The sequence below is a fragment of the Cupressus sempervirens genome, chromosome 6 (genome assembly GCF_028749045.1).
Source record: "Cupressus sempervirens isolate cs-2001-9-10 chromosome 6, ASM2874904v1, whole genome shotgun sequence".
NCBI lineage: Eukaryota > Viridiplantae > Streptophyta > Pinopsida > Cupressales > Cupressaceae > Cupressus > Cupressus sempervirens.
Window position 1 is genome coordinate 511,336,077 of NC_143123.1, and position 23,827 is coordinate 511,359,903.

Here is a 23,827-nt window from a genome sequence, read left to right on the forward strand (position 1 = left end):
CAATTCTAGGTGCAATTGCAGTAGTATAAAAGGGTTGGTCGTCTATCACAATATTTGAAGATGGGGACTACAATCCTTCTGATTTTTTTTAATAGTCATATTTTGTCTCCATGCTTCTCTCTCTTCTACATTTTCATGCTCCATGATATATTTCAATACACTTTTATTTGGTATAGGAGGATCTTTATTTCAGAGCATTTCTTGCATCCTCTTCCAAGGAACCCACACAAATAGCCTCTCACCCAATGATATAAACCATAGATCAAAATAGCGCAGAGAAGTCGGCAATATACCGGCTTCTCGCGATAAGTTTTACCACATGAGAAATAACATGTTTTTCATGCCAAAATCTCGGTCGAGAAGTTTTAAACTTCTCACCAAGAAGTTGCAAACTTCTCTTGAGAATTTACTGTTTTCTCTTCCTAGATTTCCAACTCAATAGGCTTTGCATTATGTTCATGAATTGGAGGAAGAATTTCCATCTCCACTAGTGGTTTGGTTTCAGCGATTGATATTCTGTTTCGATTCATGAAATCAATCTCCTTTATGGATGAAGTGCAAGATGAAGAATCAGCCTAATTTGATTTGTCTTTCTCATTTGCAACCTTCCTTATTCTTGATCTTGCTGAAGTTTTTGTTGTATCTTATCTTTTATACTTTCAGCCTTCACATTTCTCAGCACTATGGGTTGTTTCATCATCATTGGAAGAATATGCTTCCATGTTGCCTATCAAATAATAAGGCAATATTATTTTCCATTAGTTTGTGAATTTTCTGATCTACCCACCAATTGGTATACTTGGTAATTAGCTTCATTAATGTTGTCAAATCCATAAGTTTCAGAACTAGACCATTTTATTGGAGGAAGATCTTCATCTTTCTCTTCATCATAGTATGGATGGGTACAGTCTCCATCATCTCATAGTTGGTCTGGTGTAGGAAGAAGTTCATATGTCCTGATTAAGTTTTAAAATATTCTTTACCACATTCTCCTTGTCTCATATTCATCTCAGCTAGAAGTCTTTAGTTACTACTTTGTGCTTGCATTCTTTCCATTTACCAAACCAATTTGGTGATAGGGATCAAAGGTGCCTTTGGACTTGCAAAAATGGATAGTTCGCTTTACAAAGACAATTTGCTAATTGTAGTTTGCTTCAGAGTTTAAATGCTCTGACTACATCACCATTCAACATGAGGATGCGATTTTGTTACTTATTGCATTTATATATATCTAGATCAGCTTGTTCAATTTGTTCACTCATTTACTACCTCATTAGATGCATCTACTTATTGAATTTCACAAAATAATTGTGTTTTTTATTATATTTAAGTCTTTTTTTAAATTTACGATATTTTCTAGAGAAGTTACCAATTTATCTCCGATATTTGCCAAGAATACTTTTTTTTGTCTTGCCGATAAGTGGCAAAGAACAAGATTTTAAACTATGATATAAACTATTCCTCTTTGCATCACAACCACGACATTTCCAACAAAATGCCCTGCCTCCTGGAAAAGGGTCTTATAATATCAACCAAAGTAACAAGAATCGGAATCGGATCGGAATCGGCAAGGCGGAATCAAATCGTGAATCGGCAATGAATCGGCAATGAATCGGCGATGAATCGGCAAATTTGAAAAAACCTTTTAAATTTAAAGATTTTAACAATTTAAAACTTATTTCATGCACCTTTTATTGAATATAACTTAAACACACTATAACATCATCAAATAGAAGTTAAAACTTAACATACATAAACATGGAACATAAAATCCATCACATATGTAACTATGTTATCTAAAATGTAAATTGTAGGCTAGTTGAAGTAAATAGAAATCAAATGATCACAATGATTTAAATCATAGAATGTATGTAAGATGATCCATAAGACATCAAATCATAAATGTATGTAAGAATCTAAGATGAAGATCCATGAAAGTTTGAAACATATGTCTATCAATGATTCAGTATCAATATCTGTAAACAAAATATAAAAACAAGGCTCCAGCTCATAGTCATCATCATCATCCTCAACATCATCCTGAAGCTCGGCTACAGCCTCAGCCTCAGCCTCTGAGTATCCAGTCTGCCTAGTAGCAAGGCGTCTAATGTAGGTCCTAGAGGACTGCCGAGCCATATCTCCCGCATGTAAGATATCAAATATGCAATCCGCCACATCTATCCCTACAGTGGTCATAGCATAGGAAGAGGAAATCCACTCCCGCCCAACACACATGCTCCTCAATTCATCCCTTGATGTCAACAAGGACTGCAAGGTGATGAAATTCGAGGCAAACCTCGTGATACCTAGGCGAGCTAACTCTTTGCCTTCTGTGTACTTCCTCATTGTGCTAAGGACAAATGAATGATTATAAATGAATTTGCATATGTTTTTTGCCCTTTCCACACATGACTTGACAAACTCAAGTTTGCCAATTTCCTCCAACATGAGGTCAATGCAATGTGCCGCACAAGGGGACCAAAATATGGTGGGGTGCCTCTCCATCAAAAGTTTACCTACAACAATTTTAAGTCAATTAGAAATTCAAATTTCAAAATTCAAATAAATTTATTTTCAAAATTTGAAAAGTTAAAAGTTTACCTGCAGCAACATAACTTGCTGCATTATTCGTCACCACCTGGATCACATTTTGTTCTCCCACCTCTGCTATGACTTCCTCAATAGCCTCACATAAGTATGTGGCATTTTTTACATGTGCGGAAGCATCAATGGATTTGATGAACATGGTATATCCTACAAGTAACAAAACAACGAATTAGAATATTAAAATTAAATGGATCATCAACAAATTAGCATTCAACAAATCAAAATTTACAATTATGTATGTAGGAAAGTAGAATGATCAATTACCTCCACAGGATACAAGAAAATTGAGGAGTGTTCTATTCCTCCTATCTGTCCAACCATCAGTCATGATGGTGCAACCCTTTGCAATCCACTCCTTTCGGTTCTCCTCGAGCTCAGCCCTCATGTCCTCTACCATCTCATCCAAGAGGTATCCGCTCAACTCAGCCTCAATTGGGGCTTTAAACCCCAGACCACAAATAGCAACCGCGTCTATCATGTTCTGCCAATAAGGAGCCCTGTCACAAATAAAAATTTAGATGTCAAAGACTCATATTATAAAACAAGTAAATATAATTAAAGTTTTACTTTTACTTTTAATTTTAACTTTAAAGAAAACAACGAAAAAAGAATCAATTACCTGGCTGCAATAAATGGAATGTTGCAAAAGTACCAAAATTTGCATATCTCCTTTCTGGCAGCATCATGAATTTCCTTGTTCAAACCCATGCCCTCAACCATGGGTTGGGAACCAGGAGTAGTGCGGGGCACAAAGTAACTATCCATTCTGTTTTTCCGCACTCTAGGTTGCAATAGGTTGGTGTGGGACTCTGTCTCAGTATGTGACCGACTAGCACTAGCACGAGCAGAAGAACTAGGATAAAAAGGAGGCCTAGAAGAACCCTCTCCAACACAACCTACAGATGCAGAAGCTGATGCAGATGCAGATGTGGATGCGGCTGCAGATGCGGATGCGGGAACATGGGAGCCAATACCCCTTAACCCTTCAAGTTGCATTTTCCTATTGGCTTTGTCTTTTTCAATTTTTTCTAATGCCATTAGGCAAGTGCGTTTTGCCTCAAGAGTTTGGTGAGTGCAAATTGTAACATCGTGTCCAGGTATAGCAGCAATGTGGTATTTCAATCTATAAATACCCCCAGAAGTTATTTTTTCTTTACAAAAAATACATTTTGTTTGATATTTGGTTCTTCCAGGAAAATCTTCGTTATATTTCCAACATTCATCTTTTCTACCCATTGCGAATTTGCAAAAAATGAAAGCAAAGGCTGCTGCAATAAAAATTTATATGTAAAATATCAAAGTTTGAAGCTAATAAAAGCTACAAAACAACAAACCCTAGTTTGCAACTTAGTAAAAAATAAAGAACATTCAAGATCTAAACTAAAAATCTTGAAAATTATAAAAATTTAACAAAAAATGCATAATACACTAACATGCAAAAAAAAAAAGAGCACTTACCTCTTGCAAATGATTTGAGTGTTGAGATTGGCTCCCTAATGCTCCCAATGCAATTGATGGCCTCCCCAAATGGATTGCTGATCTCTTTTGTGCTCTTTCTTCTTGCCAGTTAGAAACCTATGGCTTTTCTTTTCTCTTCTTCTCTCTCACTTTTCCTCTCTTCTACTCATGTTAAACAAATAGAAGGCCCTTTACGGTTATAACAAAGAGAATAGGTCAAAAACAAAGTAAAAAAAACAAGCAATTTTTTAAATTTTACAACTCTATACTTTATTGGCCGCGGGCGATTCATGCCGATTTTTCAAGGCGATTCATGCGATTTTTTGTATGAATCACCTGAATCGGCGATTCAGGCGATTCACCTAAAGAAATCGGCAATGGCGATTTCCGACTCCAAAAAAATCGCCATTGCTGAATCTAATCGCTGAATCGCCGATTCAGGCAATTTTATGGTGATTCTCGTTACTCTGATATCAACAAACTTCCACAAAGGAGAATAAGAATTTGGATCTACTCTTGGTTGTTCATTATTGCCTGTTGAGGAAGAGGTAGATGTCATTGTAGTTCATATGGAAAAAAAATTATTTGCATTAAAAATAAAAATAGCAAAATGGAAAAAATAGGAAATGAAAAAAAACCTACCTCTTTTACCCAATAGAAGCTTGCAAAAGAGTAGGCATAAAGCACAAACACTTGATCAAGCTTCACAAATCAGTCTTACAAGTCCCTCTTGATCAACCACTTATTTTCTCCACCTCAAGAGAAAACAATCTATTTGCACAAGAAATGAAACATAAAATGCAGCTTGTGTCATTTTAAACCCTCTTTTTCAGGTTTCCAACGTCCAAAAATTTAATTAATTTTGTGAAAAAAATGAAACTGCCGGCACTTTTCTCACCGAGTCTGTTCTTGGTCCACCAAAATTTCATCGGATCAAACCAACTGCTGTTGGCATGAACCCTATAAGAACCCACAAACAGACCGACTCCTAACCCAAACCCAGTTGAAAGAGGACCACAACCAGGGCTTCCTAGAATACAAATACTAAACCAAGTATACGCTAAAAGATATTTCTGTTTCATTGTTAAGAGTTTTTGGTAAACTTTAGTGTAAAAAAACATATAGTACTAAACTTTAATCCAAACAGACAAAGGCTAGGATTTTCGTCCAGTCTCTGTAAGTTTAAAATCTAGAACCTTGATCAACCATTTGTTTCCTGTCAACCACCATCACTACCTCAGCCTCTTTCAAATAGTGAATTGCCTATGCTCTGACAAGTCTGACCAGCATTTTCTTGAAAGAAGTGAAAAGCTAAGAATTCCACCACCTTTTAACTCTTCATAAAGATCAAAATCACACAGAATTTATTTAGAGTGATAAAGCTATCAACAATAAAATCAGAAGCAGGTAGAAGAGAAATCAAACTGCTTCAATCCACAGAGGTCAATATATACAATATCTACAGAATAAGAAACAACCATAGCCAATGCCATGTCAAAACACATTTTAGCAACAATTTTCACAAACAGCTCATTTTCCCGACAAAGTAGTTATTAAGGTCAACTGCATATCCAAAAATGTGCAAGGAAACCATGATCTAGATCAGATGTTCTTATGCATTATCTCATAATTGATTCATTAAAACTTACTATTTGCCTATAATGGGATATGTTCTATATAGGAAAACTAAATCATCTTTCAAGAATGAGTTGAAAAAACAATCTAAACAGCTTCTTGTCTTAAACAAAAGTTAGCTAGATATCATGAGTCACCTTGTTGCTAATTCAAATAGGTATTAACTGCACTTATTAAATGTCACCAAACATGGATCCCATTAGTCTATCATACCATAATCTGAAGGAACATGAATGGAAAAGGTTAAAGGAACTTCCCATTGACTAATGAAGATATTCAGCATAATAAAGATATCTGCTTACTGGATAATGTTTTGAAAATACAATTCAAAAAAAAATTATCATTGAAAAGACTGTGAACAGTTCAGGCATCAGAAGTTATAGGTCTCTAATCACTAGCAGAATGTCTTACAGAAATACAACAACTACACACTGCATTCAATTTAACAATTCAAAACAGCTGGTTTTTCTGCTGAAATGCGTAACCCTTTCATTACTCATGCATATATATTGACAATTAAATATTTTCTTGATAGGTTATGTTTATAAATATTGAAATTTCTTATCTATTTATACCACATCTTATCAGATATAATCAAAATGAATATGGCACGTTCTTATCAGATGTAAATAAAATGAATATGCTAAATTCTTATTAGCTATAATTTAAGTTAACATCAAATTCCAAAATACAATGCTTTCTCCTGAGAAAGTGTACATCGAAAAATTTTAATTGCCTCTCAAGACAAGATGTGCAACAGTGTACCACATCAATCATGTAAAAGGAGGTAAAAATTATGGGAGGATAATCTGGTATTCAGTATTAACTTTCACAAACAAAGGAAACACAGCCCGACAGTTGCATATAAAATCTCTATTTTCAAGTTCTACAAGACAGAGGAAAAGGGACACCACCACAAGGAATAAGTTTGTCATGAGGTAACATTTTAGATGATATAAAAAGGCTATAGTTACAAACATGTAACTTGAAATAACCAAGTAAGCAAAGACATCATTCTAAAATTTACATATACACATAAGACAACAATACAATATTCACTCTACTAGCATTAGAATACAGTTCTAGAAAATTATAGTTTGGATTTCATTGTGCATTTAAAGATCCACCTCATCATTACGGATTGCTTTAAGAACCTGAGATTGCCCGTCCTTAATGAATCTCATCTCCATCTTCCCTGTACTCAAGTAGATATCCTTAAGTGTGTGTAACCAGGCCATACCAAGAACTAAATCTGTCCCACCCATGTCTACCACATAAAAATCTGCAGTGAAAGCATATGTATTAAGTTTCACATGAAGATCTGAAATCATCTTGTTACACTTCATCAGCAACCTATACCTGTAGGCCCTCAAAATCCTCTGTCTGCATACCTCTCCTGGTAACTAAACGTGCATCAATAAAATTATGAGTAGCTCTAGTATCAAATAAAGCAACAATACCCTGTCAAGCTATGAGCCCATGAATCCTGAAAGCTCCCTCCTTCCTCATACTAGATAAGTAAGCTACCTTGACGTTGGAGTCATCCACCTCATCATCAACATCATCACTCTTATACTAATCCATATCATAATCCCTAGACTACTCCTGAAACTCAGCACTGCCATCATCATCGTAGAACCACTCCATTATCATATTTTTACCCTTAGGCTTCATAGGACAGTCGTGGTCAACATCATAGTGACCCCTTTAGTAGAAACACAACTTCCTCCTCAAATCATTGATTGTTTCCCAGTCCAAAGGTGCTCTAGAATGACACTTATACTTACACTTCTCTCTACAAGGAGGTGTCCTATCATAGGACGACGTACTAGGCTTCGAGGCAAACTTACCTCTAGGTGTAGAGGCCTTACAGGCCTTTTTCATTGCCTCCTGCAATGAAGGGGGATCTAATGACTTAACCCCATCTTTGACTGGCTCAGCAAGACCCTCAATGAAAAGCATAACCCTCCTCCACTCAAATATGTCATACACCATCACTGACAACCTCTCGAACTCACTGATAAATGCCTCCAAACCAATTTTTTGTCATAATTGAGCCAACTTCCTAAAATAAACCTCAGGATCCTTCTTGTCAAAACGTTCTATCAACCTATCAACAAACTCTTAGTATGATATGATCTGATCATAATGGAGAGATACTAAACCATAATAACACCAATCGTGCGCGACTCCATCAAGTTGTAGCATAGCAAACCTGATGGCATCCTCAATCATAGAACGCAAAGCGAGGTAGGTGTTGAGCTTTTGAACCCAAGCTCTAGCAGTCACTCTACCAGTCCCATCAAATTGAGTCAATGTCATCTTACCAACTGCCTGTTGAAGCTCAATAGACCCATGCCACTGTCTATCAGTAGTAGGCCTACCCCTAGAATGTTCACGCTTCTGTGTCAGATATCTGTCAAAAGTCAAGTTATCTTTTAATGCCTAAGGAAGAGCATCCCACTCATGAAAATGAGTCAGTACTTCATCGACAAACGGAGCGGCATCAAAAAAAGTGCTAACTACATCTAAGTCTGGTCTCAAGAAAGTGGGTCTCTGTGGCCTGTCCTAAGCACCAATATAGCCTATTTTGTCCACCCTATCATCTATCCTAACATTATCCTCGATCATGTGCCTATCATTAACCCTAGGCCCCGCATCTACACGTGACCTATGGGAACCTAACAAAAATATCTCAAGCTCTCTCTACACCGATGCCAAGGCAAAGCTAACTGCTCCAAAGTGTTAGACAACTATTGGAGAAAACCTGTCATTTGTTGTTGCTCGTCTGCAATATTCTTAAATGCCTACAGGGCATCTCTATCAACCTCAACATCTAGGACCCATCGTCCAATGCCACCATAACCACCCGAGCTTGCCACTGAACCAAACTAAATCTCTGGCTCTCTCTCCCTGGGAGGCGAATGATGTTCTTGTCGGGTATAATGTTTGCCTACCACAAATCTTTGATCACCATCCATGTCTCAAGATGCAAAACAACAAAATATACCTCTAAAATAATCTGAGCCCAATTCCTACAGGCTGGTAGGAAACTACTCTGATACCACTGTAATATTCCGAACTAGCTTCCAACTTGAATATTGAGCAAAACTTATTTTCTTTGCAATTTCGAACAGTTTATAATGTATTTGCTTTATTTTCTATGAAAATTAGAATTAACAAATTCAAAATGCTTTGAAAAGATAATGGATAATAGCCAGATAAAACTTCCTTAACACTTTATTTTGCAAGTTTCTTTGAAAGCATACATCAAAATCATAAAATATAGATATGGCACCTGGACTACAATTTATTGAATCAAACTGTGTCTCACAATTGCTTCCTTATTGTTTACAGTGACTCCTCAACGCCAAGCCATTGCCAGATGATAGCCATCCTTTAGTAGCTCATGACAATGTTGAATAGTTATGTAAATTATGGCAAGCAAGGGGACCAAATTGAAGGCATAACTCCTTATTTCCTTGGCACAGGCTGCTGGATAATATTGTAGACCTTCAGGAATGACTAATGGCTCTTTGGCAGTCATCCCAACTCAGTGCAAGGGTTGTTAATTATGTTTGGGCTTCAATGAAATTGACGACTAAACCCCCTTCAGTATAATCTGCCTGCGTTACAACCTTGGCCATAGGTATTAATAGGAAAGTAAACTCACAATATCAATTCCATACTCCAATTCAGCTTCTCAGATAGAAATCGTAAGTCCCCACACTTCCAGAATTAATCAGTAACAAGATTCTCCAAGCCACAGTTAAACACAGTAGGAGAATTAGATAATTGTTTACCTCAGCATAATTATCAAATGAAAGAAACTCAGAATTTCTTTAAACCCTCAAGCAGTGGATATGAGCAAATAAATATATTAATCAAGATGGCCTCTCCTCACCCAAAAGCTATATTTATAACACTATTTGAGCCATTCAGCTTCACTCTCACACCTTTCGCTTAAAAAGCAACTTTATAATATAAAGTCATGACACTTTATAATATAAAGTTCTCTGATTATTAAATGTGAATTAAATAATCATTAAGCCAACAAGCTCACCAATAAGAATAACTTTAATAAAGAAATCCCAAAGAGAGACCAAATATCCAGAACCAAATGACCATCCTACCTGAACTGCTCAATCCAAAAATAGCAACTGGCCATGAGTGACTTACTAAAAATAGTAAGTCCAAAAATAGCAATCTCTCAACAAAGACCCCCAAATCCAGGCATCAGCTCATGAGGGTCGCAATGATGAACTGACAAACCCAAACTCCAGAGACCTTCTAAATTGGGGACATTACATTCTGTCATGGTATAAGAGTTTTATTGATGTTTTGAACAATTTTATTTTCTAAACATTGTAAAAAATTGCCTTGCTATTAGGGAATCCCAACTATCGTTGGGATTGGTAAGGAGTTATTTTCCACAGTAAGTTAAATTGTGATATTGCTATCAATGATGAGCTTTAGGAGCTTTTTAATAATTGGTTCATTAGGCACAACACTTGCTGAAAATCTTTAAATGGGGTTGCAAGCAAAGTGCATTTAGTCATGGAGGAAACTGCATAGTTAAGCGCACTTGAGCTTGAGTAGTATTGGGATGGATGACCTCCTAGGTAGTCCTAGTGCTTCACCTATGTGACTATCACCTAGATGCAATATTGTTGACTATTCAATGCATTCCCATGAGAGATGGGTTTTTGTTAACCACTACTCATGCAACATGGGTCAATGAGTTTGGCTCAAAAACTACACAATTGACTCCCAATAGCAATATCACAATTTGACTTGCTGTCGAAAATATCTCCTACTTATCAATTGATGAGCTAAATGGGCTTTCTAATCAATAGCTAATAAGGTAGAACACTTGCTAAAGGTTTTGCAAATGGGGCTGCAAGTAAAGTGCACTTAAACATGGAGGAAATTCCGTAGTTAAGCATGCTTGAGCTGGAGTAATACTAGGATGGGTGACCTCCCTAAAAGTACTAGTGCTTCACCTTTGTGAACAACACCTAGATGCAACAAGTACTAAGTGTTCCATTCATTCTCATGAGAGATTGGTTCTTGTGAACCACTATTCATGAAACATGGGTGAATAAGGTTGACTCAAAAACTACACAGTTGAATCTTGTAGCAATATCACAATTTGACTTTTTGTGGAAAATATCTCCTACTTATCAATTGATGAGCTTAAGGGGCTTTCTAATGATTGGTTCCTAAGAGACAACACTTGCTCAACGTTTTGAAAATGCAGTTGCAAGCAAAGTGGGCTTAACTGTGGAGGAAACTTCATAGTTAAGTGTGCTTGAGCTAGAGTAGTACTAGGATGGGTGACTCATGAGAGCTCCTAGTGCTTCACCTCTATGAGCATCACTTAGATGCAAGGAGTGCTATGTGTTCCATTCATTCTCATTGGAGATGGGTTTTCTTTTTTGAACAACTAATTGTGAAACATGGGTCAATGAGTTTGATTTAAACACTACACAATTGAATCCTAATAGCAATATCACAATTTGACTTGCTCCAGAAAATATCTCCTACTTATCAATTGTTGAGCTTAAGGAGCTTTCTAACGAATGGTTCATAAGGCACAACACTTGCTAAAGGTTTTGCAAATAGGCTTGCAAGCAAAGAGAGGTTAGCCATGGAGGAAACATCATAGTTAAGCGCAACTGGGCTAGAGTAACACTGGGATGGGTGTCCTCCTAGAAAGGTCAAGTGAATTCACCTTTGTAAGCATCACCTAGATGTAATGAGTGATAAGTGAATCATTCATTCTCATGAGTGACGGGTTCTTGTGAACCACTACTCATGAAACATGAGTCAATGAGTTTGACTCAAAAACCACACTATTGAATCTTGATAGCAATATCACATCTATCCCTAGGATGTCTAGGGGACATAACTGTTATGATATTTCATTATTCATAAATGGGTGATTACAAATGGAGACATAGACTCCTTATATAGAGAATAACTTAGAATGAAATAGAAACTTTCTAAAAGGCTAACAAGAAAGGTTTGTAATTCAGAAATTACCTAAAAACTAAATATGCCTAATGACCATTATTATTATATAAATTACTTTATTAGCCTCCATTAATAGTAAATTACTAACTAGCCCATAGAAGCAATCTTTTGGTCACAAATACAATGAAGGTTACCCCTTCTCATCATAACATTATATTGTTGTCGAGAACCTCCTTGAATCTACAAAGTGTTAATGACCAAGAATTCCTCAAACCTAATGTTAGGTATAACAAAGTTATCTCTTTGAGATCAACTGTTGAAACCTGAAACCATGGTTTTGTGGAAACATTGGCAAACTCTAGTGTGCAAACCTTTACCATAGCAACTCTTAAGTGCAATTGAAAACAACTACAAAAAACCAATATTATTGTGAAGAAAATTGTCAAACCCTCGAATTGAAGTTCACAAAGCATGTTTTTTTGGTAAAAAGGGGTTAAAAACCCTCCAACTAAGAATCCAAGATTTCTGAGGACAAAATTATGCAAAACCCAACACAAAATCTCAAACAGATGAAAATATAAAACTCAAATTTTGTGGAAAAATGGTAAAACCCTTTTACAAAACAATCTGAGGCAAAAAACCCCACAAACCCCACAATAATTTTTTATGGCCAAAAATAATAAGACCCTACCATAACTTTTTAAGGAAAAATTTATGTAAAACCCACACAGAATTTTTTTAAGCAAATCCAATATGATTTTTTGTGGAAAAAAAAGGGCAAACCTACAAGTGTGATGTTTTGTAGAAAAAAACAGAAAACCCATTATAGAAAACTCCACGCAGCAAAACACTAAACTTCACATGAGCCAAACTTCATCACACAGTAGAACAAGAAAACAGTACATGCAACCCACAAAATGTGCATACATTTGCTCAAATCAGGTAATTGCGCAACCAAAGTCCTTGACTAGCCTCACAATTTCCAGCAAAAAGTCTTCGAATTCACCAATGAATTTGCAAAGTCGTCTTTTCATTAAATAACAATTAAAAAAATCAGGAATGAATTCCAAGACAGAAAGGCTACAATTTTTTTACTAACAAATTTACTAGATCTTAAAGAAGCCCATCAACCTGCTTTGATACCATGTTATAACATTTCATTATTCATAAAAGAGTGATTACAAATGAAGGCATAGTCTCCTTATATAGAGAATAATTAAGAAAGAAATAAAAACATTCTAAAAGGCTAACAGGATAGTTTCTATGTTATTTAGGAATTATCTAGAAACTAAAAATGCCTAAATGACCATTAATATAATATTTATTACTTTACTAGTAACAAACATCCCCAACCATCCCAAGGGTGACCAAACATCGCCATTGAGTTTCCTACTTCCACAATACAATAAACATGTAGAATGTTTAAAGGTTTTTGGGAACGGCCAAGGTATGTCCCCTATTGTCCCCCCATGCCCGAAACACCATTGGAGATGAAGATGGAGGTAAGGAACAAGGACAGATCCACATGAAATACACATGCTCTCACATATTCTGAATTGTAATACAAGCCATTACATTGATTGGAGATGGGGAAGGAAATTTAAAGACCAAGGACAGATCCAAATGATACACATATGCTTCCACATATTCTGAATTGTAATACAAGCCACTACATTGAGTTTGACCATAAACATTAAAATTAAAATTAAAATGAAAGAAATAAGAAAAACACAAACCAAAATGTTTTCAAAAATTTAGGAAATAAAGTAGTGAAGAAGGAATTTGGGAAGTTATATAAACACTCTGGGTCTACTATGAGTGTGCTTTACATTTCAAAGTGGAAAAGGGACCATCACAAAGAAGTGCTAAAATGCATAATATTAATAAGCATAATGGTAAGAGCTACAAACACACAAATCCAAAAAGATAAGTTGAGTGGTAAAGATGGAGCATACACACAATGACAACCTGTGTTCAAAACCCTCTCCCCTGTCTTCCCATAACAACCACCAGGCAAGTTCCAAGTACAATCAAGCCTCAGCATGTTAATTTAAAGCTAAACTAGGACTTGGCACAGGCCTGGCAAGGCTAAACTGACTCTAGACTGGGCAAGACTTGGCAGGACTCAGCCAAAACTAAGTTTTTGGGGAGTCTCATCTTGGGCAAGTTTCTGGCAATTCTTAGGCCCCTGGGACTCGGCCAGGTTCACTCAACTCGGAACTTGCAAGGACTCGGCAAGTCCTGGCAAGATTCCAAAGACTACGCAACACATATTTAGCACCTATAGAGTGAATTCCATTTGTGTCCCATTTGCCAATGCCTCTACCGTCATTCGCCCATCGATATCAAGGAGTTACAAACACATAACCTGCAGTGGTCAAATAAACAATAAAGCTATTTGCAAGACACCAAGGGAAAACCCTTTAGAGTTTTGTGTATTAGTCAAAAGATTTCATTATTGTAGCATCAGAAAGAAATCTCGCAAATTCATGATGCATTAAACATTATTCCCAGCTCTATGTTGTCATATATTTTGAATTGTACTAAAAGGCTTTACCTTGACCACAACTGAAAATAAAAAAATTAAGAAAGAAGGGAAACAAAGCACACACCAAGATCAAGATCTCGTTCTTTGCTGTACTCGACAGCAAAACCATGATGTGTATCAAGGGTTGAGCCACCAATATCAGGAAATAAAACTGCAAAGCCAAGAATATGAGAGCAGAGGTTCGTTCAAATGCCAATTTTGAAAAGAATTGGAGTAGAAATACTTTGCATCTTTAGGCAACAAGGAAATATTAATGGTGTAAGACAAACTAAAACTAAAAGGGTATGGAAAAGTCAAAAACATACCTGATGCCAAAGGTTTGATGAAATCAATCATAAGTTTATCAAGCATTTTGTCAAATCCAAAATCATCTAGTACAACTCCGTATTTGTTCATTGTATTCGGTCTGATAACATCAAAGTTTGTAGCATCAACCCATTTCTCAAAATTCTCTACCTAGGGATTCAGATATGTACAAATAAATAGCAACAATTAATACAAAGATGAATGGAGAATTTGATTCAGGTATTGAAACTTGAAAATACAACAATTTGACGCAGTGCTAAAGTTCAGTCTGCCAATATTCACAGGCATATGCAGAGCTTACTTCATCTATTAATAACTGACAAAATCCTTCCTGAAGCAAATCAAATGTATACACCCCAGGTAAGGGCTCCATAACTATTCGTCTAAAGCTCTCCTGTGTATTCTCCTTAACAGCATCCATATAACTCTGAACACAGTAGTCATGAGGGTTCAAGGTATGTAAATCTTTATGTAGAGGCTGTGAAACAGAATAAGTGTCAGAAACCATAAAAGGGTAGTTTGCAACTTTGCAGTACAGTTAATTCATAGTTGAAATGTATATCCTTATAATAAATACCAAATCTGTCTATTCATTCTAGAACAGTAAATTATCAAAACACTTTAAACTAGGTGTTGAAGGCAATGAAAACCACTTTTCTAACTGAAACACCGCAAGACAATTATTTTATAATCATCTGGAAGGGCAATACTTGAAAGACCCCCTCTGATCTGACCTGATATTTGTGATATATTTTTTTCCTTTCGAGTTTATTTGCAAGGGTTTTGTTTGAATTTTCAAGTCAAGTGATTCTTTGGTTTTTAACCATGAAAACATATGTAAGACACAATGCGTTTGATTCCAAAATGCAAATATATAAGAGACATATAATTATCAAGTTCTCAGAGAAGCACATTGTCGACAGTTCATCATTGCATTTCATGGAACGATGACACTACTTACTGCACACAAGCAACATATTCTCTGTCTTGTTCTGGAATAGACAAGAACCTCTACACTTAGAATGCAATGTTATTGCAGTTGTTGAGGGTTTGAGTGTTCATTTGGCATTGTCAAGGAGTTGGGGATATTTTTGCCGAATTAACAGAATATTTTGTGGCTTTTGGACTAGACAGACTTACTGTAAATCTGTTTAATATTGATTTCGCCAGAGCCTCCATGACACTGCGGCTTCCAGCACCATTTTGGATGCCATGCTTGCCTTCCAAATCATGGAAAATCATTTGGGTCATGATTTGTATTGCATGGTTTGTAAGGAAGCGATGCTCAGATTGATTTTACTGATGATGTTAGATGTATGCACATACCTACTGTTGAAGTTGCCAAAATTATAAGTACCACATCTCAATACATTGACGGATGAAATTATTTGATTGCATATAGGCATTGCCAAAACCTAACCATCAATGATTATTGTAAAAAGATCACAATGGCCATTCAAAGATTTGTGGGTCTGATCGACGCCAAGATCCTCAAGTACATAAGTGGCAGTATTTTTGGTTATATCTGGATTGGGGATCTGATGTTAAGAATTGCCATGTGTCCACTTATTATTTCCAATATCTTTGATAGCAAAAATGGGTAAGTTGTCTTTGTCTAGAATCGAAAGTTCCTCAGAACTCTGACTGCTGGACAGTGTAGACAAATGTTCTAAACAACAAAATACAGTGATAGAGAATTTATATTGATCTCCCTCCCAATATGTGTAGCCTGCAAGGAAATATGCATGTCTTAGAAAATATTCTCTTTTGATTGATCACCCGCCACTTTGTGGTTTTGAGCCAATGTGAAGACTAGTGATATGTGTAGCACTGTGGGAGTGTTGAGATCCAAAGTCTCAAGTGAAGGAGCCAGTATTGGATCTGAGGTGGACTCATTCTTGATTTGACTGCAGTTAAAATCTTCGTGATGCTACAGGGTTTATGAGGCAAGAAAATTGGTCGCTGTAGAATGTGACCTGAGTGTAGGGGATCTGCTGCAACTGAAAATGTGCATATAATGAGAGAGCAGCTACCGGATCTGGTTCAGTTGATTTCTAAGGATCTGCTTCAATTGACTATCAAGGATTATATGGGATCAGCACAGGCAGAGTATGAACGAAAATTTATATATGAAGTACCTGTTATGTGCAATCGCCTTCATCAAAACAAATGATGGATCTTCAACTGGTAAAATTATGAGAATTTAGAAGTATAGTCTCAAATTATAGAAGACAATATTGTTGACCAACCTTTGACAAGATATAAGATGTGGAGATTAGAAGTTTTGTCAGCTAGTACAATTCAATAATGATCAGGCTTGTTAAAGGAATCCCAATAATCTTCCCAGATAATTAAGAAGACTCCAGTATTTGTGAATTGACTCACTAATGTGGTGATGCATTAGTATACATAACAGGATTCAGAACTGCATTTAAAAAATTGGATCTTAACTCACCAATGAACACATTGCAGGAATGAAAATAAAAGACATACTAAGGCAACAATTATAATTGTGGCAAATTCTTTATGATTGTCTCCCATTGGACTTGAAAGTGACTCAGAAGTGAAAAGTCTATTAATGTAATATTCTCTACTGGAATGAAACAATAATAGAACACCAGGCTGATGGGAATTTTGTCAAACACTTGCAATGTAACCAGTATTGCTTTGAACAAACATAACACAGAACCAAGATGGTTTTACTGTTTCATAGGCTAACACCAAGAAATGTTTACTTCAATCAATGACAATCAATGACATTGGTACTATCACAACTCAGAGCTAGAGGAATTAACTCAGAACTCAATACTAATAGCTTACAACCAGATAAAGAATTAATAACATTTTTAACTATAGTTCTGAGAGCGCAGTATAGTTTCAACAATACATCCAATATATGCAAATAACAGGGATAAGTGAGTCAAAGTACACAGACCTGTATTGCTGGTGCACCCTCAAGAAATCGACTTGCAGATAAGATAATGATATTAATGTCCAACAAAAGACCAAAAAGAGGTCTATGGGACTGAAAGATTACATCAAAGCAGGACTGAAACCAGCAGGAGCACACAAAGGTGTCTGAAGAAAAGCAATAACAACAAACAAAGACAAGCAATACAAAGCACTAAGAGCCTTTCTTGGGTGAAAAGAAATCAGTCACAAAATGATATATGTGTCGATGCGTAGAGGTACTACACTGTCTCCGACCTGTCCCAGAAGAGTGTCGCTGGTGTATATAAGCAGAACGGGATCTGACGCATCTAGAAAGCTCATTAGGCCGAATAGAGCTATAGGGCCTTTTCACACCACATAAGGGGGATAATGGTGTAAAAAAGGCAGTAATGACCTGAGTAGATGAGTGCCGGTGTGGAAGTAGAGTCTGAATCATGCTATCCCGAAGCATAGTGGCCTCACGTAAATATAGTGCAAGACATCTCTAATCATAATAGCTGAAGAAATCAAAGAGAGAGAAGCACTCTCTAAACAAACAAAAGAACCTCCCTCTGATCTCATAATAAATAGGGCATCGAAAAAGAAAGTGAGCCTCATTCTCCACGTCCCCTAAAGTACAGAACAAACAGGTCTGCTCCTCCCTGTCAATATGATGATTCGACTGTGCCCGAAGACAGTGAGAACCAACTCTAAAAGAACCTAAAGAGATCCGCAGGGCATGAGACCAACGTCGTGAGAGATAGCTAGGTCAGGCAATAATCCCATTTGAGATCTCCAAAAAGTGTGTCGCATAAAATGACATCCGTGGGCGTAACCAACTAGGAGGGTTAACCCAAGTAGCAGTAGTGTAACGTCTATAAATATCAAGACGAACATACTCATTCAACTCCTGTCGAGAAGGGAGAAGATGAGCAAGGGCATCCAAATAAAACTCAAAAGGGGGGAGATGATCAATATCAATCCCAATCGAACTCAGTAAAGAAGAGCCCTATGCATACCAACACCGCGCACAAGCACCAGACTCAACAGCCGCCATGGAAACCGAAGAGCAGTAAGCCAAATAGGAGTAGCGATCATGGTCTCCAACCATATCAGCAAACCCACGAAGGCAATGAAGAAACCAAACTAAGTCAAAAATGGCCGTGAGTCTGAAAGGATGAGCCCCGAACTCAACAAGAATGATACCATGAGGAGTAAATCTATGACATCTGATAATGCGCCGCAAGAACAAAGTTTGAACTCGCTCAATCAAACCCAATCAGAGCTAAGTAGAGAAGGACCCCAAACCATAGAACCATAAAGAACAGTCGGTCGAACAAGAGCATCTAGGAGAGATAGCTTAGACGAGGTATCCTGAAAGTGATGTCTAAAGCACTGTTTCTCAAGCAAAGCAAGAGAACCCATGCCCTTATTAACTCTGGGCTGAATAGCAGGTCTCATGCTAAATCGCGGTCCGGAAAACATAACACCTAGATACAAATAGGACGAAGTAATCTCAATCTCCTGGCCCCGAAATATGAAGTGAAGATGAGAGGTCTTTAAACAATTAAAGACCATGATCCGAGTCTTACTCAAGTTAACCACCAACTGTCTCTGATCACAAAATAAAGCCAATCTATCAAGAAGTCTCTGTAACCTGTCAGGAGAGGAAGCAAGGAGAACAATATTATCCGCAAAGAGAAGGATCGAGATCAGAACCTAATAAAGATAACAACCATCACCCGAGAGCAAAAACTTCAAGAGGAAGTCCTCCAGCTCATCAATATATAACCCAATAAAGTAGGAGAGAGAGGACAGCCCTGCTTAACCCCAATAGTACTATGGATCGGATTCAAGAAGCCATTAGGAGTTCGGAATCTGCCGACCACAATCTCATATAATCTCATAATAGCAATACGTAGCATCATAGAAATACCGATCTCCCTAAGTCTCTTAAACAGAGCCACCCTAGGAATAGAATCAAAAGCTTTGTGAAAATCAACAAAGCAACAATATACCTTTTCCGATCTGTGTCTGGCCTCCTCAATAATAGCCTGTAGTGTGAAGATGTGATCCATAGTCTGATAATCCGTTCGAAAGCCCACCTGTCGTCTAGCCCTACAACCAATCCTGTCGAGCTCTGCAGATAGCATAGTATTAAGAGCAGTAGCATACAGTTTGGCAAAAGTGTGGCCAATCATGATGGTTTTGTAGTTCCCCGGATCAAAGACAGGCCCAGTCTTGTGAATGGGATGAATCAAGTGCCTAGACCAGGAAACCAGAAACCCAATGTGAATCACTCTATTAAAAAGAATAGAGAGATAGGGACCCAGAACTGAGGCACTGAACTTGAAAAGCTCAGCCTGAAAACCTTCCTCATCAGTAGCTCTATTACGCTTCATGGATCTGATAGCCTCATAAATGTGGGAAGGGGTGAAAAGGCGGACGAAAGGAGGCAAGGGGGGGTGAATGGAAGGCTGCCCAGGAATATCATAAAGAGCCATGGTATGCGACGTAAGGGAGTGAAAGTCAAGGGTGGAAGGCGGAGGGGGATGATGGGGGAAAAGAGTACGCCAAAAGAGTTGGGGATTGCGAACCATTGTGGAGCAAAGAGACTTACATTTTGAGGCAGTGAAGTTATGCTTCTTACTACGAAGCAAGCAGAGATAAGATGAGCGAATACTGGCGAAGTCAGTGGAGTGAGCCTCAAAAGCAAAGCGCATAGCATGATGAAAGGATTTGCAATCTGAATCAAACCACTGGTTCATGGGCCAGGTATTACAACGCTTGCTACGAAGGAGCAAGGGAGGGCAGTGAGGGATGGAAACGGTGGCAGACTTAAGAATAACCGATGCGAGTAAGTCAAACATGGAGGTGGCCTTGAACAAGTCAAAGAATCCCAAAAGGCTGAGGAGTTTGGAAAGATGAGCGGAGAAGAGCTCACAGTCACCATCAATGAAATGGAAATGAATGGGCAAGTGAACTGTAATAGAAGAATGATGAGGTGACATGAGTAAGGGTGCAGAAAAAGGGGAGAGGCTACAATGAATGCTGAGGAGAGAGTGATCTGCAAGAGGAAGGCGCAAGATGGTGAAACTGCGAATACAAGGGATGAAGGAGGGATAGGCAAGAACATAATCCACGACACTAGCACCACCACAATGAGGCCAAGAAGTGAAGATCTCAAAACCAAGGAAGCAGGAGAGGCCATTCAAGGTCACCAAACTAGACGACTCACAAAATCGCAACAACTATCTACCTACCATACACGGATAACGGCCCAAGGGCATCCTCAGAAAGTCTATGAAGCCCTAAAGAAGTAGGATCAATCTTGGTAGAGCATATGGAGTCAGAGCAACGATCATAAAGTGGAGTCTATAATGCTTTGGTTCTCGCATTGAAATCCCCGAGAATAATAATGTCCCCTAAAGCAACAAACTAAGAGATAGTCTCGCAAAGATCAATATAAGGATCACCATCATCGGTACCATGAATAGCATAGTGAGATGCAGCTAGTGGAAAGTAGCAAGCAGCCAAGTAGATATCCCTCTGACGGTAACACTTACAATCAATATAGACCCACATAAATTTGGCAAACAAATCTGAGTGAACGATAGAAGTGCTACTAAAAATATCATCCTTAATCAAACAGGCCACACCCCTTGAGCCCCGCACACCACTTGAAACACGAACCTCCTCCCTAAAAATGGATAACCACTAAAAACTTGTGACACCTGGCAGAGGACGCACAGGACTCTCGTGAGTCTCCGATATGACAAGAATATCAGCAGAACCCACAGCATCAAGAGGAAAACTAGGTAAGGACCATAAAGATCCATTAACATTCTAGCAGTTTACACGAAGGGAGCAAGTGGGGGCCTCCCTCTTGTCAGACTACTGGTGGGACCGTCATTTGGCCTTGGGGGCCTACCTCTCTTTCCAACCACTTGGGGGAGAATCTCTACTAACAACTCTCAGATTTCTAATAACTGCCCATTTACCATCCTGCCTTGCTTTAGCGACAATACCACGAGCATGTTTGAGCTCTGCAACCTGTGACAGAATTTCGTTACTCCACTCCTCCAGAAAGCTTACACAGTCAGCCGGCTCTCATTCTAATCTATTCTTCCCTTACATGAGGCTGGGGAATACTGCCCCGTACTGGAAATAAGACTTCTCTCATTGCGGCGACCCAGAACTAATATCGTGGGTGCCTACTTCATCTACCGACCATATGTAAAACTATACCCTATGGACGACCATCATGCCCGTGAACTATCTGTGACCATCCAACGTCGTTACCTTCCTCAATGTTACCAATGCACCCAGCCTGTAGCAGTGATTTGGAGTGCACTCTACCTATATGAGATTGTTCTCCTGCCGAGATGTCTATCTCTTACAACGTATTGCCATTGTTAAGAGAACAACTCGTTACCAAATGCCAAAGTCTGGAAATAAGGATAGACTTACAAAATCGTATTTTATGTCTTGCTGAGTTTGTTCTCTCGAACTGTCACTTCACTATTTCATGGCATCTGAAGTGCTAACACCCAATTTTTTAATAGCTCCCTCACCCTTATTCGTATGCCAAGTTAATAAATCTTCAATCACCTATTGAGTTTCCAACTGGAATGTAAAAAAAATCATATGAAGACTGGGGCTACATCTAGCTTCAAGTCTTCTCCAGGGTTTTCAGCCCTAAGTTTACTCAGTCACATTCAAGCAACTGGAGTTCTAAATATTTGAGTTCATAAAATCTTTTGTTCTCAAATCCCAAGGCGGAGCCCTTATTTATGACCTCGAAGTGAGGGAAAAAGTGTTGGAATAAGAGATGTGGGATAAAACAACAATTTCATCTTGTAGTCACTTAACTCACTTTATAAGTAAAAGACTTTTAAAACAAAAGTCACTTTATCAAAAAACTTTTAATTTATTAAAAACTGAACTCAAGATAAATCTCCCATGTGACTGATAAGCATCCTGATTGTTGATGTCATTAATCTATCCGGATGTGAAGATAGATTAACCCAGCACCATAGAGCTAGTGCAGGAAAAGGGACATGACAATAAACAATGGAATAAGCAGAAATTTCACATTGTAGGGGGGAATAGTAACCAATATTCCAGTCCCATTTGAACCAGCCTTAGAGGGGAGATGTCAGAGAAGGGACAAAATCAGAGTTCCAATTTAAATCCACCCCTGATTTGATACATACGGACCTTCATTGGAGCATCTTATATCAAGAAGGATATTAATTAGTACTTACTCCTAAAATAATGAGATTAGTATTTTATCTCTTGAATATTCCATTTATTTGTTTATTGTAGACACTCTCTTATATGTGTTAATGAATGTACTATAAGAGCTATTTGCCTTAAGTTTTTCCTTTGTCTCTAGGGATGTTCTTACAGGAAAAGAAGAATGGTGCATTAAGTATGCTATCGAGGCATTGTAGAGGGCTCAATCTTAGGAATGTAGCTCCAAAGTGGTTTTTGATCTTAGTCATATGTTGATCATGCTAGAAGATGTGAGTCTATTAAAGAAAATTATCCCCTATGGTTGGAATTATGTAAGAATATCTCTCTATAACAAGAAGGAGCAACTAAAGGATCTGATTCAATTGATCTTTGAGGACAAATGGACACTTAAATGCTTACAGTCATGGGACAAAGTTAATGGCTAAAACATTTTCTACAAAGAGGAAAATGGCATTTAGAGGGACTCTAATATTACATTAAAAACTGAAAAGCACACAGTTATACTGAGAGGGGGGGGTGAACTAGTACAATAACAACTTTTCACAATTTGAAACTTTTTATCCAAATAATTGCTTTAATAACTTTAAATGTTGAAATCAACAATTATGCACATGAACGCAAATACACAATGATTTACATGGAAACCTAATGCAAGAGAAAACCACAACAAATTAATTGCTTTTATATAAACTTGTTCTTTTACAAAGATTTGTAGGCTACGACCTACTAGAGGCTTCAACCCCTACGTTTATGAGCATCGACTCACAAGAAGCTCCAACTCCCACACTTCACATGCTCTAACCCTGTTGTCCTCAATTAAGGCAAACCTACAGAATTCTCATGGATTTGTAGGTGCATCCTCTTTGTTTCAATGCATTAATGAGACATCATGAAAACCTTTTACTATCCCTGGGTTGTTCTTTTTGTCATCTTATTTATGCGTTCTTTTGAGAGTTTTCCATCAAAATCATCCTCAATTGTTTATAGGTAAGAGTTTTCCTTCTTGCACTTCAAACACATGATTTTTGGTGAACTTTCAGGTCTTTTTTTTGTTTAACTTTGTGTTGTAAATAGTTTTTTCTTTTGTTTCTGCCTTAGGTGAACAGC

At 37.6% G+C, this 23,827-nt stretch overlaps 1 protein-coding gene across 3 annotated transcripts in view; it reads right to left on the minus strand.

Annotated features, from left to right (window-relative positions):
- Positions 1-23,827, minus strand: part of LOC149553267 (2-oxoglutarate and iron-dependent oxygenase domain-containing protein CP2-like) — a 252,525-nt gene that overhangs the window by 99,441 nt on the left and 129,257 nt on the right. For 2 of the 3 annotated variants that reach the window (XM_089788737.1, XM_089788738.1), the window contains exons 3-5: positions 14,832-15,008; positions 14,530-14,680; positions 14,289-14,375 (exon numbers count right to left, since the gene is read on the minus strand). In XM_089788737.1, coding sequence (XP_089644863.1) covers positions 14,289-14,375; positions 14,530-14,680; positions 14,832-15,008 — 415 coding nt within the window. Of the gene's footprint in view, positions 1-2,601; positions 2,755-2,871; positions 3,105-3,226; positions 3,870-14,288; positions 14,376-14,529; positions 14,681-14,831; positions 15,009-23,827 lie in introns of those variants that run through there. The other variant, XM_089788736.1, reaches the window with a different exon arrangement.